The sequence below is a fragment of the Carlito syrichta genome, unplaced genomic scaffold (genome assembly GCF_000164805.1).
Source record: "Carlito syrichta isolate Samal-C Ts95f unplaced genomic scaffold, Tarsius_syrichta-2.0.1 Scaffold314997, whole genome shotgun sequence".
NCBI classification, from domain to species: Eukaryota; Metazoa; Chordata; class Mammalia; order Primates; family Tarsiidae; genus Carlito; species Carlito syrichta.
In genome coordinates this window covers 341,034-358,261 of record NW_007259093.1, presented here as the reverse complement: position 1 = coordinate 358,261, position 17,228 = coordinate 341,034, and the positions used below count along the sequence as shown (strand labels likewise).

The window sequence follows — 17,228 nt, the reverse complement described above, 5'->3', positions numbered from 1 at the left end:
CAAAAAAAAAAAAAAGAAATTCAAGCTAAATATGAGCCTCAATCCAAAGCTAAAAAGGCTAAAACCTTGGGACAAGGGGCATAGAATTATGACAGATGCCATAATTCTGGTAGGTGAGTATAACCCACATTATATCTTTTTTTTTCCACATTATATCTTTTCAGGGTTCTTAGACAGGTGCTCCATGCATTTTGTTCAGGATTTTTAGTTGCATTCAATGGGATATACAGGACAATGTGTTCTGATTCCATCTTTAACCATAATCGGAATTTCAAAAGGCATTTATTCTTAATTTTAATGAATGTTACCAGGTGGTTTTCAAAAAGACTAAACTAGTTATTCACCAGTGCTTTATGAGAATATCCTTGGCCGGGCTCGGTGGCTCAGCCTATAATCCCAGCACTTTGGGAGGCTGAGGCGAGTGGATTGCCTGAACCCGCGGATTCGAGACCCACCCGGGCAACTTGGCGAGATCTTGTCTCTCCAATAAATTAAAAAAAAATTAGCCGGGCATGGTAGCGCTCGCCTGTAGTTCCAGCTACTTGGAAGGCTGAGGCAGAAGGATTGTTGGAGCCCAGCAGGTTGAGGCTGTGGTGGCAGGGAGCAGCCAATGCACTCCTGTCTGGGCGACAGAGTGAGACTCCAACTCAAAAAAAAAAAAAAAGAGAGAATATTCTTTAATTCACAAGCCCACTATTAATTATAATTTTGGCAGTCTGATATGTATCAGGTGCCAACTCACTGTTATTCTATTTTGCATTTCCCTGTAGGGTAGTGCAACTGGACATTTTTTCATCATATTTTTGACCATTCAGATTTGTGTGTATATGTAAACACACACACATATGTATGTATGTATGCAACAGGCTGAATTATGCTCCCCCACCCCAAATTCATACCTTGAAGTCCTAACCTCCAGTACCTCAGAAGGTGACTGTATTTGGAGATAGAGACTAGCATCTTTATAAGAAGAGGAGATTAGGACACAAGTCAAGGAGAGAGGTCTCTATAGAAACTAATTCTGGTGTCGCCTTGATCTCAGACTTCCAGCCTCCAGAGTAGTGAGACAATAGATCTCTGTTGATTAAGCCACTCAGTCTGTGGCATTTCATTATGGCAACCCTAGAATATTAATACAATGTATGTATGTGTTTACATGATTATATAATCATGGAAAAAATATGTTTTTAAATGGGTTACCTGGGCATGGAATGGTTGGCAGAAAGACGTAATATAGAAGGAGATGGGAGCCGGGCTCGGTAGCTCAGCCTGTCATCCCAGCACTTTGGGAGGCCAAGGTGAGTGAATTGTCTGGTCCACGGGTTCTACACCCGCCTGGGCAACTTGGCAAGACCTCATCTCTACAGTAAATCAAAAATTAGCCCTGCGTGGTAGCGCGCGCCTGTAGTTCCAGCTACTTGGAAGGCTGAGGCGGAAGGGTCGCGGGAGCCCAGCAGGTCGAGGCTGCGGTGGCCAGGAGTGGCCACTGCACTCCAGTCTGGGTGACAGAGTGAGACTCCAACTCAAAAAAATAAAAATAAAAGAAGGGCCGGGCTCGGTGGCTCAGCCTGTAATCCCGTGCCTTTGGGAGGCTGAGGTGAGTGGACTGCCTGAGCCCACGGGTTCGAGACCCAGCTGGGCAGCCAGACCTCATCCCTACAATAAATCAAAAAATCAGCCGGGCGTGGTAGCACGCGCCTGTAATTCCGGCTACTCGGAAGGCTGAAGCGGAAGGATCGTCGGAGCCCAGCAGGTCGAGGTTGAGGTGGCGGGGAGCGGTCACTGCAGTCCAGTCTGGGCGACAGAGTGAGACTCCAACTTAAAAAAAAAAAAAAATTTTAAAAAATGAAATAAAAATAAAATAAAAGAAGGAGATGGGAAATAAAAAGGAAAAGGTAACCAAGTAAACGTGGAAAGGAAAAAAATGGTGACTATATTTTTAAAATATGAATCATATCATCACATTTATGTATTTGTAAAAATTAGCTACACAAATTTATAGGCAACTTAGTATATTTATATGCACATAGTGTATAATTCATTCATTATCTGAACATCAGTTTAGTGGCATCAATTTTCTCTTATCCAGTACCCATGGACTCAAGTGCTGCTTTACTCACTGTGCATGATATTGGAGGCTTGGAAGTCTGAATCTTGAGGTTGCACTCCAGCTGCATTGGGGAGGAAGTGCTGCATATTCTCTGTGAGGTACCAGCTTTGGTTCTCATCAAATACAGAAAACAGGATGACATTTCTCTTGTCTGACATCATCTATTAGTTACATGTATTGAAAGGGGGGAAAGAAATGCTGTGACACTGTTAGGTAAGAACGAGCAGTCTATGATGGATCAATGGCATGCATGTGGTATATCCAATCCTTGGATTCAATTTCATTTTCTCTTAGGATTACTAATATGCCATATAATATGGCCTGGGAGTGGAGGTGGGTGCTAGGAGTAGTGAGTATACGTTTAGAGCAAACATGTCCTCAGGGCAAAAGTTTCCTCTGGACCCAAGACCACATGCTGGCTGATTTTTTGGTACATTCTGTAGTCCCATTCTCTCCATGTTCAGATTAGAGAATTTTAACTCTCTAAAAAGCCAAGTGATTATTTAGTGTCTTTCTTAAACAAGTTAGTTAAGTCAAATAAGAGTGACTTTCATAAACTTTCGTCTATGCTATAATTAGGAAACATTTGTCAGGACAGGTAATTAGCCAAATGTATACTCCTTTGGGTTTATATGCCACATGTTTTATCTGCAATAAAGTTCATGTGCTTTGCTCTCTAAACCAGTGAAATGTTTTCAGACTAGCAGGAATCTGAAGTATCATAAATAACCAATTGGATATGTAGTCAAGCCTCAGCAATATGGCAGAAAATTATTCTAGAGTCAAGCAATGAGTTTTAGTGAAGGACTAGGCTTTTCTTGTTCAGAGAATTCAGCTTTATTTTTTAAAGCAGCAAAAGTGGTCCAAATTCTAAGCATATTCTGAAATATGTTATGCCTTTCCTTGTATTTTGTTCAACAAATATTTATTGAGCTCTTACGAAATGCCATACACTCTGCTACATGCTGAAGACATGTTTAATTTTGAGGTGATTTTGAGTTACCCATAATGAGATGTCTAGGGGAGAAGTTTGAGCTGTCGATATAAATTTTGGGCTCATCTGAAAATAGGTGGTAACTGAACATGTAAAAATGTGCAAGATCACCTAGAAAGAGCCAAATCCCAGACTGGGAATGAGTATAATAGAACGAATCTAGGGCCTAGATTCCTTGGCCTATCCATTTAGCAGGCAAGTTTATTACACCAAACTCAAATTCAGTAAAAGCTTATTGGCTTGCATTGCAGACCACTATACATATTTTCTGCAGGCTATAAGGTGACATACACTGAGAGTTTACATGCATCTCATCCCATTTTTAGCTTTAAACCCAGTACTTGGAAAGGCAAGAGCTCACCTGATTTCCTCTTTGGTCTACAGATTCTTTGTAGCAGATGAGGAGAGGGCCAATGAGTCCTGAAGCTAGATCTCTCTCCAGATTAATGAAACTAGAGTAATATCGGGCCAGGCACCGAGGATCTGATTTAGTTGGCCCATCTTCTAGAGTTATTATCCATTTATACTTGAATATTTCTCCTGGCAGAATTGGAAAATCCTTCAAATGTTTCACACCTACCCACACCCAAACCCAGAAATTGCTTGATTAGAGTATAACAAGCCACATACTGGTCATCACATTGCTATTCCAAGAGTTCTACACACCTACGTGTACATATGAAGTTTCTTAATAAATGGAAGCTAAAGTTGTACCTAGTATAAGTTTGAGATTTACACAGCATTTTTACAGTAAAAATAGATAGTTTATTTTATAGTTCATTGTGAAAGTTAAAGGCCTGAATAAATGCCAAAGACTCTGTGAGGAAAGGGAACAAGAACTAAGATACGCTTTCGGACTAATGAGTCATAAGAACAAGAACTGATTTTAGTCATTAAGCATCATTTTTTGGTATACTTACTGCCTGAAGATGCAATCTAAATTAAAATTTTAATGTTATATCCATTTTGAGCTGTCCGTTACCCCGTTAAGTAACGCCTGACCTATGGCTAGGGAACCTATAGAAAGGGAATGGTGTAGTATGTTCTTCCATTATCTCTCGGTCTTCTTCTCTTCCTTCTTTCAGGGGTGAAGGCACGTAGGTATTAGAGGAAAGGGCAAATAGATTTTTGTTTAAGAGGTTCTGCTGTTTGAATGCTCTATCTTTGACAACACTGTTTGGTCACCAATGCTTTCTGTGAGGCAGGTGCCCAAATGCTGGTCTTTTCACAGGACACATGTATGGTTTCTTTGAAGTTACTATAGAGACCTCAGCACTGCATAGTTCCATGACTTGAGAGCTGCTTCCTTCAACTACCTTTTCACAACCCTCCTCTCCCCATCAACTCATTACCTCTAGTGATATATCCAGGGTTCTGGTATCCCTCAGCATGCCAAGCTGCCTTATTGGGCAAGGTATCTTCAAAAGAGATAAAGCCCAGCTACTTTCAACAGTATCCATTTGTTACAAAGGAAACATGTCAAACAGCGTGAGGGCAAATAGTTCCACTATTCACCTCTTTTCTTGCCCGCTATTATAGGCAGTACAGCTTTCGGAATTCTCCATGTGAAAAACAGGATACCAGTAACTGTATTCATGTATGCCTCCAAAGTTCAGGGTACACATTTAAAATGTCCCCAGAACTCTGTCACTATGCCCTTCTCCCAGAAAGGAACGCAAATCAAACTGGCATTAGAATTCTCCTTGGTAACATTGAATATTAGAAAAGAGTGGATGGAAAATTATTTATAACCAACCGATCTGTGTGGCATGTGATACTGAAGGAATCAGAAAGTGTATTAGAAGTTACTTGAGGATATGCTTCCAGAAAAACAATATAAGAAATTTTTGAGATGTACGTAAGAAAAATTAGAGCCATTAACTATTAATACGAGAACATCTTATTTTTTTTTTTGAGTTGGAGTCTCACTCTGTCGCCCAGACTGGAGTGCAGTGGCCGCTCCCGGCCACCGCGGCCTCCACCTGCTGGGCCCCGGCGATCCTTCTGCCTCAGCCTTCCGAGTAGCCAGAATTACAGGCATGCGCTACCACGCCCGGCTGATTTTTTGATTTCTTGTAGAGATGAGGTCTCGCTGCCCAGGTGGGTCTCGAACCCACGGGCTCAGGCCATCCACTCACCTCAGCCTCCCAAAGGCGCGGGACTACAGGCTGAGCCATCGAGCCCGGCTAAGAACATCTTTAAGAAGAAAAATATTTGGATATCAAGCATTGAATGAAATGATTAAGAAGTTGAAAGGCCTAAGAGATATGATGAAGAAGCATACATTTCTTTTCCTAGTAAAAAAGAAAGTCTTACTTGAGGATACAAACACAAAAATTATAAGATCAGTATGGTCCTGAGGAAATAAAAATTTAGCATGATTTCGAGCTACTGATAGGGAATAAATAAGAATAATCTATTTGAGATTCTTATTATATTTTTTGTCACATAAGTATACATATTTATGAGATACAGGGTGATATTTCAATACATGCATACATGTGCAACGATCAAACCATGGAATTAGTATATATCCATTGCCTCGAACATTTATCATTTCTTTATGTCGAGAACATTCAAAATCCTTTCTACTAGCTAATTGAAAATATAGAATAAAGCATTGTTAACTATAGTCACCCTACAACAGTATAAAACACTAGGACTTATTCCTCCAATCTAGCTGTGATTTGGATCCATAACCAATCTCTCCCCATTTTCCCCCTCCGTCCTCCTTAGCATCTACTAACCACAGTTCTACTCTTTACTTCTATGAGATCAATGTTTTTAGCTTCTTAATAGTAAAATCATTGGAACTGCAGACAAGAGACCCATCATAGCATATTACCCAGTTCTATAGTAAATGTTTATACAAACAAACCCAATGAATGAAAATAAATGCTGCTTTTTTTATTTTTAAATGTTAGAATACATATAAGAATAAAGCAAGAAAAAGTTATTTTATTTTATTTTTATTTTTTTTTTGAGTCTGAGTCTCATTCTGTTGCCCAGGCTGGAGTGCAGAGGCACACTCACGGCCACCGCAGCCTCGACCTGCTGGGCTCCGGCGATCCTTCCGCCTCGACCTTCCAAGTAGTTGGAACCACAGGTGCACACTACCATGCCTGGGTAATTTTTGATTTATTGTAGAGACGAGGTCTCGCCAAATTGCCTGGGCTGGTCTTGAACTCGCCAAATTGCCTGGCTGATTTTTTAATTTATTGTAGAGATGAGGTCTTGTGAAGTTGCCCAGGCTGGTCTCAAACCCGTGAGTGCAGGCAATACTCTCGCCTCGGCCTCTCAGAGTGCTGGGATTACTGGCATGAGCCACTGGGCCCAGCCGTAAGAGTTATTTTAAATTACAGTACAAAATGTGAATGTTATCAGCTTTAGTTTTATAAAAGTAAAGAAAGGGTTGGCAGCAGTTGAGAAAAGGAAGGGTAGAGGAGAGGAACGAGGGGAGGGCACAGTTGCTAATGCCCTTAACTTACAAAGTATGGAGTCAAGAGACATTATCCAACCGTGAAGATATTAACAAGTAGATGCTGGCCAGGCGTGGTGGCTCATGCCCGTAATCCCAGCACTTTGGGAGGCCAAGGTGAGAGGACTGCCTGAGCCCACAAGTTTGAGACCAGCCTGGGCAACTTCACAAGACCTCATCTCTACAATAAATTAAAAAATCAGCCAGGCATAGTGGCACATGCCTGTGGTTCCAGCTACTAGGAAGGCTGAGGCAGAAGGATCGCCTGAGCCCAGCAGGTCGAGGCTGTGGTGGCTGTGAGCGTGCCACCGCACTCCAGCTGGGCGCTGGAGTGAGACTTCAACTCAAAAAAAAAAAAAGTAGATGCTTAGTATATTTTTAATGTTTTAATGATAGCCGATTGAAGTACTGAAAACACTGATAAAACTCTGAAACAACTGGAGTAGAAAGAAGCCCAATGCTAAATCCTCACATAACACAAAATAAATATATAATGTCTAAAATTGAGAAACAAAGAATTAACAGTATAAATAATCTTTAGAGATAACCATGAAAAATCTAAACCAAAAATGCTTAAATATGGATGCCTCTAGGGAGTGGGACTTACAGCCCTCTGTAGCTTTAAGCATACACATCTATTATTTTGATAAATATTCCTTAAAAATTAAAGACTAAAAGGAATATATATATATGTATCCAATCCATTAACATAAAAGCATATAACAAGTGAAAATACAAAATAGCCGGGCTCGGTGGCTCAGCCTGTAATCCCGCGCCTTTGGGAGGCTGAGGTGAGTGGACTGCCTGAGCCCGCGGGTTCGAGACCCGCCTGGGCAGCGAGACCTCATCTCTACAATAAATCAAAAAATCAGCCAGGTGTGGTAGCGCATGCCTGTAATTCCGGCTACTCGGAAGGCTGAGGCAGAAGAATCGCCGGAGCCCGGCAGGTCGAGGCTGCGGTGGCCGGGAGCGGCCGCTGCACTCCAGTCTGGGCGACAGAGTGAGACTCCGACTCAAAAAAAATAAAAATAAAATAAAAATACAAAATAAAAAAAGAAAATACAAAATAAATAAAATGATAAAATAATTGTAATTAAAGTATAAAATTACCAGAATTCATGCAAATATATCCATAGTCACACAAATATGATTAGGCTAAAATCCCCTAACGAAGAATGGAGATTGGGTACAAAAATAAAACCTATATATATGTTCTTTACACGGGTCAAGCCTAACCAAAAATAAACAAAGCAAGGAAAGCATATCAGGCGACTCTTCACTAACTTACATGAGACATCACCTAAGGATTTCTAGAATCGATTTGCTTAACTGTGTTTTGCGTTGAGGGTCTCACTCTGTCGCCCAGGCTGGAGTGCAGTGGCACACTCACGGCCACCCCAGCGTCGACCTGCTGAGCCCCGGCGAGCCTTCTGCCTCAGTCTCCTGAGTAGCTGGGACTACAGGTGTGTAAGACGAGGAATCACTATGTTGCCTAGCTTGACCTCGAACTCCTAGGCCCAAGTAATCCTCCCTCCTTGGCCTCCCAGAGTGCTGGGATTACAGGTTTAAGCCACAGCGCCTGGCCTGATATGTATAACTTTAGACTGGGGCTTGAGGTCCTGTGTCAACAGCTGGGGAAAGGATCGACATAATTTTAGTTGTAATTGATGCAGTGACTTTATCTGTATCTATAGGTAAGAAAGACCCATAAATTGAGATAATACTTACCTTTCGGCATTCTCCCTGAGTGCAAAGGACTGACATCAGTGATTCCATGAGGGTAGATGTTATATGGTCGGCTTGCTTGATTCTTAAATATAATCTGAAAGCACAAATGAAATATAAGATTAAACAATTAGGGTCAATAAGAAAACTGTGGGCTAACTCCAAAAATAGAAATTCATCCTGTATCCACATTATACGGATTTGAACTTAGAAAGTGCTCAAAATATTTGGTCTTTTTATTAAATTGCTCTGCTACAGTTGTCACTTGGTATGTGTGGGGATAGCTTCCAGGACCCTATGGATACCAAAATCTGTGGTACCCAAGTCCCTTACATAAAATGATGTCGTATTTGCATACAACTTATGTACATCTTCCCATATACTTTAAATCATTGCTCTTGGAAGACTGAGGTGGAAGGATCGCCGGAGCCCAGCAGGGCGAGGCTGCGGTGGCCTGGGGCAACGGAGTGAGACTGTAACTCAAAAAAAATTAAAAATTAAAAATAAATCATTGCCAGATTGCTTATAGTACATAATACAATATAAATGCTATGCAAATAGTTGTTATACTGTATTATTTATTTGCATTATTGTTTATTATTGTATTATTATTTTTTATTGTTGCGGAGTTTTTTGGGAATACCTTCAATCCATGGGTGTCTGAATCTGAGGATAGGAATTCATTGCTACTGAGAAATAAAAATAAAATCTTAAGCCTCCCCAACCAACTGAATGGACCTCATCTTGGCCAAGGGGGCCCCAGAAAAACCTTAAAACTGAATTCCTGGCCAGGACAGGATGGGAGATCTGACACATGTCATTATGCCCCCTCCCTTACTAACTGCCATTAGACTTCCTTTCTTAAGGGTTAAACAGAAACCAGTCCTATTGAAAGACTTGCTGGCCAGGCCATGTTTTCTTAAGCTTTGGCCCCCTCCCCTACCTCTCTCTCTCTCCCCCCCTTTATAATTTAGTTTTTAAATAAACTATATTTTCTAATCTTAAAAAAAAGACTTGCCTTTTGGTGGTGAGGCCATACTTCCCCTCCTGCAGGCCAGAAGTCTGCCACCCTTATAAGAAATAAAGCTCTAATCTCCAAATGTATGAATCTCCTGATTCTTCAGCTGACAATATGGAGAGCTAGCTGACTTACATTTCTTGCTAGAGGCCCCTTTCCATTTCTTTAAAAATTATTTCAATTGCTTCAGGAAGTATTCCCTGAACCTTCTCATACTAATTGAAATTTGGATGTCTGCAGAGGACATTGCTTCCCCTCAGTCCTTTCCATCATTTGGGCACTAAATTCCCGGACAGGAGAGAGGGAGACAGTGTTCTGGGGATAAAATGTTCACTGAATGAGCCAACATGACCAAGAGGACAGTTGATTATGGCATTAAGCAAGAATGGCAGGCGGTATCATCTGATTGCATAGGCTTTAAAAGAAAGAAAGGAAAGAAAAGAAATAACATGGAAGCAGCAGTGAAGGACCCTGGAGACATTCATCTTGCCTCTCGCTCTGAGGTTGTGCGATCCGAAGAGAAAAATGCAACTTCCACTTGCGCTCTTGTCTTAAAACCCAGTCATTTGGTCAACTCACTAATAATCCTTTCCAATATGAAATTTCCTGTTTCTCCTAAGGACACCGACTAGGATTTCCAATAAAATATTAAACAGAGGTGGTGATATCTATCCACTGTGTCTTGTCCTGATAGATGGGTGGATTTCTGAATTTCATCATCAAGTATGACAGTTACTGTAAATTTTTTGCAGATCTTTTTCAGGATAATGATGATGATTTCCTTGTAATCACAATTTCCTGTGACTTTTTATTATGAATGGATGTTGAATTTTGACAAATGTTTTTTCTGAAGTTATTGACATTATCAAATGATATTTTCCCTTTTATGTGCTAATATAGTGGATTACCACATTTGATTTTCTTTTTTCTTTTTTTGAGTCAGAGTCTCACTCTGTCGCCCAGACTGGAGTGCAGTGGCCGCTCCCGGCCACCGCAGCCTCGACCTGCTGGGCTCCGGCGATCCTTCCGCCTCAGCCTTCCGAGTAGCCGGAATGACAGGCACGCGCTACCACGCCCGGCTGATTTTTTGATTTCTTGTAGAGATGAGGTCTCGCTGCCCAGGCGGGTCTCGAACCCGCGGGCTCAGGCAATCCACTCACCTCGGCCTCCCAAAGGCGTGGGATTACAGGCTGAGCCACCGAGCCCGGCTAAATTATTTATTTCTTAAATATTAATATAAATTGCCAACAAAGTAGCAATTCCTGCTAGGCTGATAGTACTAGTCTTCAAGTCATGATCACTCAGGTGCCAGACATATGAGTGAAGCTGTCTTGGTCCCTCTAGACCAACACCAAGTGACCTTAGTCAATGCCAAAGAGGTAAAGAACTGCCCAAGTGAGCCCTGCCTGATCTTCTGACACACAATGTATGAGACAAATGAAACAGCTGTCATTTCAACGACTAAGTTTAGAGGTAACGAGTGCACAGCATTAGTAACCATAATAGCTTATCATCATTCCTTTAAATATAACCTGGTTTTGTCTGATTGTTTTTGTCCATTTAAAAACGTGTTTACTGAGGGATAATTTTTTTTTTGAGTTGGAGTCTCACTCTGTCACCCAGGCTGGAGGGCAGTGGCATGCTCCTGGCCACCGCAGCCTCGACCTTCCAAGTAGCTGGAACTACCACCACACTCAGTTAACTTTTTGTGATTTATTGTAGAGACGAGGTCTCAACAAGTTGTCCAGGCTGGTCTCAAACCCCTGGGCTTAGGCAATCCTCTCGCCTCAGCCCCCAAAGTGCTGGGATTATAGACTGAGCCAGTATGCCCGGCGAAGGGATAATTTATAAACCATAAAATTTACCCATTATAGCCGGGCTCGGTGGCTCAGTCTGTAATCCCGCGCCTTTGGGAGGCTGAGGTGAGTGGATTGCCTGAGCCCCCGGGTTCGAGACCCGCCTGGGCAGGCGACACCTCATCTCTACAATAAATCAAAAAATTAGCCGGCCGTGGTAGCGTGCGCCTATAGTTCCAGCTACTTGGAAGGCTGAGGCGGAAGGATCGCCGGAGCCCAGCAGGTCGAGGCTGCGGTGGCTGGGAACCGCCACTGAACTCCAGTCTGGGTGACAGAGTGAGACTCCAACTCAAAAAAAAAAATTTACCCATTATAAGTGTACATTGGTTTTTAGTAAATATGTAGAGTTATGCAATCATTAACACAATCCAGTATTAGAATATTTTCATCACTCCAAAAAGACTCTTCATTCTGGGTTTCAGGTAATCTCTGCTCCCCACCTAGCCCCTGGCAATTGCTAAAGGTATTTCTTCTTTATACATTGGCCTTTTCTGGATGTTTTACATAAGCTAAATCATGCAGTATGTAAGTTTTTTCCCCAACTTCTTTAACATAGCATAATGTTTGTAGTTTCACCCACATTTTTCTTGTATGAGTAGTTCTTTTCTTTAAATGGCTGAATAAGCCGGGCTTGGTGGCTCAGCCTGTAATCCCGTGCCTTTGGGAGGCGGAGGTGAGTGGATGGCCTGAGCCCGCGGCTTCGAGACCCGCCTGGGCAACTTGGCGAGACCTCATCTCCACAATAAATCAAAAATTAGCCGGGCATGGTAGCGCGCGCCTGTAGTTCCAGCTACTTGGAAGGCTGAGGCGGAAGGATCGCCGGAGCCCAGCAGGTCGAGGCTGCAGTGGCCGGGAGCGGCCTCTGAGCGACAGAGTGAGACTCTAACTCAAAAAAAGAAGTTAAAGCATGTGACAAAGTGAGAAAATACTTGAAATATAAACAATATGTCAAAATCCATAATGCATAAGCAAAAGATGATCACCCAAATAGAAAACTGGACAAAATTTACAAGCAGGAAATTCACAGAGGGAGTTAATACAAATAGATAACAAACATGAAAAATATACTATTTCACTACTAACCATGGAAACAAAAATGAAGACAACATATAAATATTTTTCTCATCACATAAAAATAGTCAGTGTTCATTTGTGTAATATTTATAATTTTTAAAAGAGCGTGTCCATTGGAGACAAGGCTGATTTGTGAAGTAACTGATACACTCAAAACCCTCCAGCCCTCTTCTTCTTACCAGACCTTAAATCTTTTTCTCAACTTACCAACAGTGTGTCTCCAACTTCCCCATAAAGTAAAGGTCCCAAGATTCCTGATTCATGCTGTATGGCTTCACGAGTCTTAAAGGTCTCATCTGTGTATGCCACAAATCGGACTTTTTTGTACTTCCTACCGATCCGCTGAGGCCCATTCTTCAAATACTGACTTTTATAACTTCTATTTGAAAGACAAAAAGATGCTAACTTAGAGTGGAAAATTCTAGGTATGCTCAAATTCAACTCTAAAACAGCTGATACGATTTAATCAAGGCAAGGGGTGAAAAAAAAGGAAGCATCTCTACGTTAGTCTCCAAACAGGTGAATGTCATTGCCATTTGATTCCATACCTGTATCTGACCCTAAACGTGGCTTAAGGATTTGTTGCTTCGAATAACCTGTAAGAACGCTTTGAGTACGGAGAAGGCAGGGTACCAGGAGTCAAAAGGTGCAGACCTGTCATCAGGGGTGAGGACCGACGGGGCGTAGTCCCAGAACTCCTCTTCCGCAGCAATGTAATGTATCCAAGTTTTCGGGTGCTTTTTGGCGACTGAGCGAATTTGGATAAGGGATGCAGAGTTGTCATCATCAAATCTGAGCACATCCATTTCAGAATCATGGAGATCATTATCGTAATCCTCCTCTTCTTCATCATTTTTCATCCGTACTTGGGGTTCCTCTGGGCAGCTGTCTACTTTGACATAAGCTTCCATGCCATCTGCAGTCAGACAAGCCAAACAATACCAGACTCTTACAAGACTGTCACTTAACTTTGATGACTTCTTTCCCTCTTATTATGTTTCCTAAGAAACGCCCCCCTTCTCCAGACCAATATCCCTTTTGCCACTCTTCTATATGGATTATGGTACTTGCTGGTTTCTTCCTTTGGTCTTTGCACTCCCCATTTCCCTTCTGCTTGACTCTCCCCCATATATGCTTTATCTCTTTTTCAAAACTCACTCATTTGCTCTTATTTCCCTTCTGGAACTGGCTTTGAGCCTATCACACCCCCATAGTCAAGTTATAAACAAGGAGACTTGAAGAACTGCATATTTTCAGCATTTGGAAGCCTAAGCCAGACCAGCTCTCCATTGAATTATAATACAAGTCATTGATTTAACAACAGTTTATCAGGAAAAATGTTAGTGCAGATATAAATTTCAAGACACATTTCAAATTCATAAAAACATGAAAAGAGACCGGGTGCAGTGGCTCACACCTGTAATCCCAGCAGTTTTGGAGGTGGAGGATTGCCTGAGCCTGCGGGTTTGAAACCAGCCTGGGCGACATGACGAGACCGCGTCTCTACAATAAACCAAAAAATTAGCTGGGTATAGTGGTGCACGCCTGTAGTTCCAGCCACTTGGAAGGCTGAGGTGGAAGGATCATGTGAGCCCAGAAGGTCGAGGCTGTGGTGGCCGTGAGCAGTGTGCCACTACATTCCAGTCTGGGCGACAAAGTGAGACTCCAATTCAAAAAAAAAAAACATTAAAAGACACAACTTAAAATCAAGGAGATATGTATTTTAAGAGCATGTTTGCCTGTGACTAGTTGTAAACTCTATGACACATCTATTCAATGTTTTCAGTCTCATCTTTGTGTTTTATAAAATATGGATAATAATAATCCCTGCCCGGCCAGGCATGGTGGCTCAAGCCTATAATCCCAGCACTTTGGGAGGCCGAGGTGAGAGGATTGCCTGAGCCCGTGTGTTCAAGACCAGCCTCTACAGTAAATAAAAAAATTAGTCCAGCGTGGTGGCGCACACCTGTAGTCCCGCAACGTGGAAGGCTGAGGCACAAGGATCGCCTGAGCCCAGCAGGTCGAGGCTGTGGTGGTCGGGAGCGTGGCACTGCACGAAGTGAGACTGTAACTCAAAAAATAAAAACAATCCCTGCGCTATTTATACTGTAGGGATATTTCGTTTTGAGTCAGGGTCACACTTTGTCACCCAGAATACAGTGTAGTGGCACGTTTACGGTTCACCACAGCCTGAAACTCCTGGGCTCCAGCAATTCTTCCTTCTTTGCCTCCCAAGTACCTGGGACTATAGGCACATGCCACTATGCTCAGGTAATCTTTTGATTTTTTTTTTTTTTTTTTTGCAGAGACAAGGCCTCGCTATATTGCCCAGGCTGTTCTCGAACTCCTAGGCTCAAACAATCTTCCCACCTTGGCCTCCTAAAGTGCTGAGATTACAGGTGTGAGCCACCATGTCCACCCAGGGTTATTTTGAAGATCAAAAACTTCTAAGGAGGGCAATCTGCTTAGTGGATTATGGGGAACAAGGTAGCTTTCAAGAGCAGCACACAAGTAGTCTGGGGCTCATGAGGCATAAACATAATTCAGTCTCCATCTAAAAATGAAGGGTTTTGTCCAAACTCCAATAAGATAAAAGATAAAGCATTTTTCTGAAAAAATTAGGATCAAATTAGTGAATAGAAGCTGTGAAAAGGATAAAACAGAAAAGAAACTCCTCTTAAACTGAATCAGGCTCAAACTAGACAATGATTAATTTGTTACAAGTAAATGACCTATTCTTCTGTGCCTGCAGGATTTTCTTTGTGAATCAGCTTCCTGTTACTCACTTGGTATGACACTTTTTGTGCCTTAACGTCCTGTCAAGATCCCATAAATGTTATGTAACAGATGGCAAAAAGAGGTTTCTGTTCTTAATCACTACAGGGGACTATTTGTTTTCCAGCAGCCTCTGCCAAGGTTTGAATGTTTGTTCCTTCCATAACTCGTGTTGAATTTAATTGCCATCGTGATTAAATTTAACATTGAAAAGATGTTTAGAGCCGGGCACAGTGGCTCATGCCTGCAATCCCAGCACTTTGGGAGGCGGAGGCAAGAGGATTGCCTGAGCCCATGGGTTCGAGGCCCACCTGGGCAACTTGGCGAGACCTCATCTCTATAATAAATCAAAAAAATTAGCCCGGCGTGGTAGCGCACGCTTGTAGTTCCAGCTACTCGGAAGGCTGAGGCAGAAGGGTCGCCGGAGCCCAGCAGGCGAGGCTGCGGTGGCCGGGAGCAGCCACTGCACTCCAGTCTGGGCGACAGAGTGAGACTCCAACTCAAAAAAAAAAAATTTGAAACTGTAGGTCCCACTTCCTAACCTGCTGTGGACCTTTTGCAAAGCCCCCATCAAGCAGTCCTTGAAAACCTCATGTGATGCCTCACATACACTGACCAGCTTCCACTCCCATGTGGCTTCTCCTAGAATTCACTAGCTCCTGACATGCCCTGAGTTTCCCAAGTGTCTCCTGCCTACTGTCAGGTATCTACAGAGTGCTTCCAGCTGTCTGGTGTCTCATGTTGAGTATACTACAATATCCTCTCACGGTTGCCATTTACTGCTCTAGGTTTACTGATATGTTGGAGCCCTTATGGTTGCAACCTGGGCAGTGATCTTTTTGTATTTCCCTAGATTTCTTATAAAACATCTCTTCAGCTACAGCCTGCAGCTCCTCTCTCCACATGATTGATGGGATTAGGCTGGGAAACAAACGACATATGGTTCTCCTCATTCTTCCCACGTCACTCATTCCTAAACCACTTCTCTTCCTATCACAGGCATTCAACTAAAAATTCACCAGTACTGCTAATACTCAAGCCTTCTTATACTCAAGATAAAATCTTTACTCTGAAAGCTAGCAACTAGGGGATCTCGGTTTAGATCTAACACAGTGACTATATAATGCCACCTTCTGCAACACACTGTACACTGTCCAGTCAATTCTGTTGAAAGTAGAATAATTTTTACAATACTCATTTGTAATATCCAAGATATTACCATGTTGGTGGGAAGAAATATGACAAAACAGTAGAAACTGTCCAAGGTCCATCAGGAGTGTCTGAGCAGTAAGGAAAGTTATTGGTGAGATCTCCAAGGAGGCCTGGCGATGGTTCCTCACAAGAAATGTGTGACCTTCGAGGAATATTGAGTGCACTTCAGGAGTGGTGCCCATACCAATCACATGCCAATGGACTGATTTCCTGTGGCATCCAATCAGGCCTGTAAAGTAGGAATAACACAGCTATGGATAAGAAGTAGAGAATTTGAAATGGAAAACACTTGCTAACACAGGATGGATAGGTTGACCTTACACATTTTTTTGCTGCCTTGTATTGAAGACAAACTTACCAAGGACTTTTAGGATTATCAGACCAACAGTTCTTGCCAAGGTCACCGAACACCATCATGCTGCTAAGTTCAATGGACATTTTTCAGTCTTCATCTGTACCTGTTGACCATTTATTTCTTCTTGAAACTACAGACTGGTTTATATGACTTGGTGCCCTGATGTTGGTTTATATAGCTGTTGGTGCCCTGATATGTATATTTGTATATTTGTGTGTGTGTGTATATACATATATATATACATATGTATGTCTATATATGTTCAGAATTGTTATATCCTCTTGTTGAATTGATTTCTTTATGATTGCATACTGAACTTTATCTATTTTACTTACGAGTTTTTCACTTAAAGTCTATTTTGTCTCATGTAAGTACAGCTACTCCTGTTTGATTTTTGTTTCCATTTATATAGAATATCTTTTTTCCATTCCTTTTCTTTCAGTCTATATGGGTCTCAATAGGTGAGGTAAGTTTCTTTTAGGCAGCATATAGTTGGGTCTTTTTAAAAAATCAGTTCAGTCAGTCTATATCTCTTTTTTTTTGGATTGAAAATACCAGAGCAAGCCAGGCTTGGTGGCTCAGCCTGTAATCCCGCGCCTTGGGAGGCTGAGGTGAGTGGATTGCCTGAGCC

General features: G+C 42.0%; 1 protein-coding gene across 1 annotated transcript in view; it reads right to left on the bottom strand.

The window, feature by feature from the left end:
* LOC103274839 (coagulation factor VIII-like) overlaps positions 1-17,228 on the bottom strand; it is a gene marked incomplete at its 3' end in the record, with an annotated part of 111,613 nt that overhangs the window by 47,369 nt on the left and 47,016 nt on the right. The window contains exons 7-12 of the mRNA XM_008072261.2: positions 16,250-16,471; positions 12,910-13,171; positions 12,463-12,634; positions 8,311-8,404; positions 3,466-3,680; positions 2,121-2,271 (exon numbers count right to left, since the gene is read on the bottom strand). Coding sequence (XP_008070452.1) covers positions 2,121-2,271; positions 3,466-3,680; positions 8,311-8,404; positions 12,463-12,634; positions 12,910-13,171; positions 16,250-16,471 — 1,116 coding nt within the window. The remainder of the gene's footprint in view (positions 1-2,120; positions 2,272-3,465; positions 3,681-8,310; positions 8,405-12,462; positions 12,635-12,909; positions 13,172-16,249; positions 16,472-17,228) is intronic.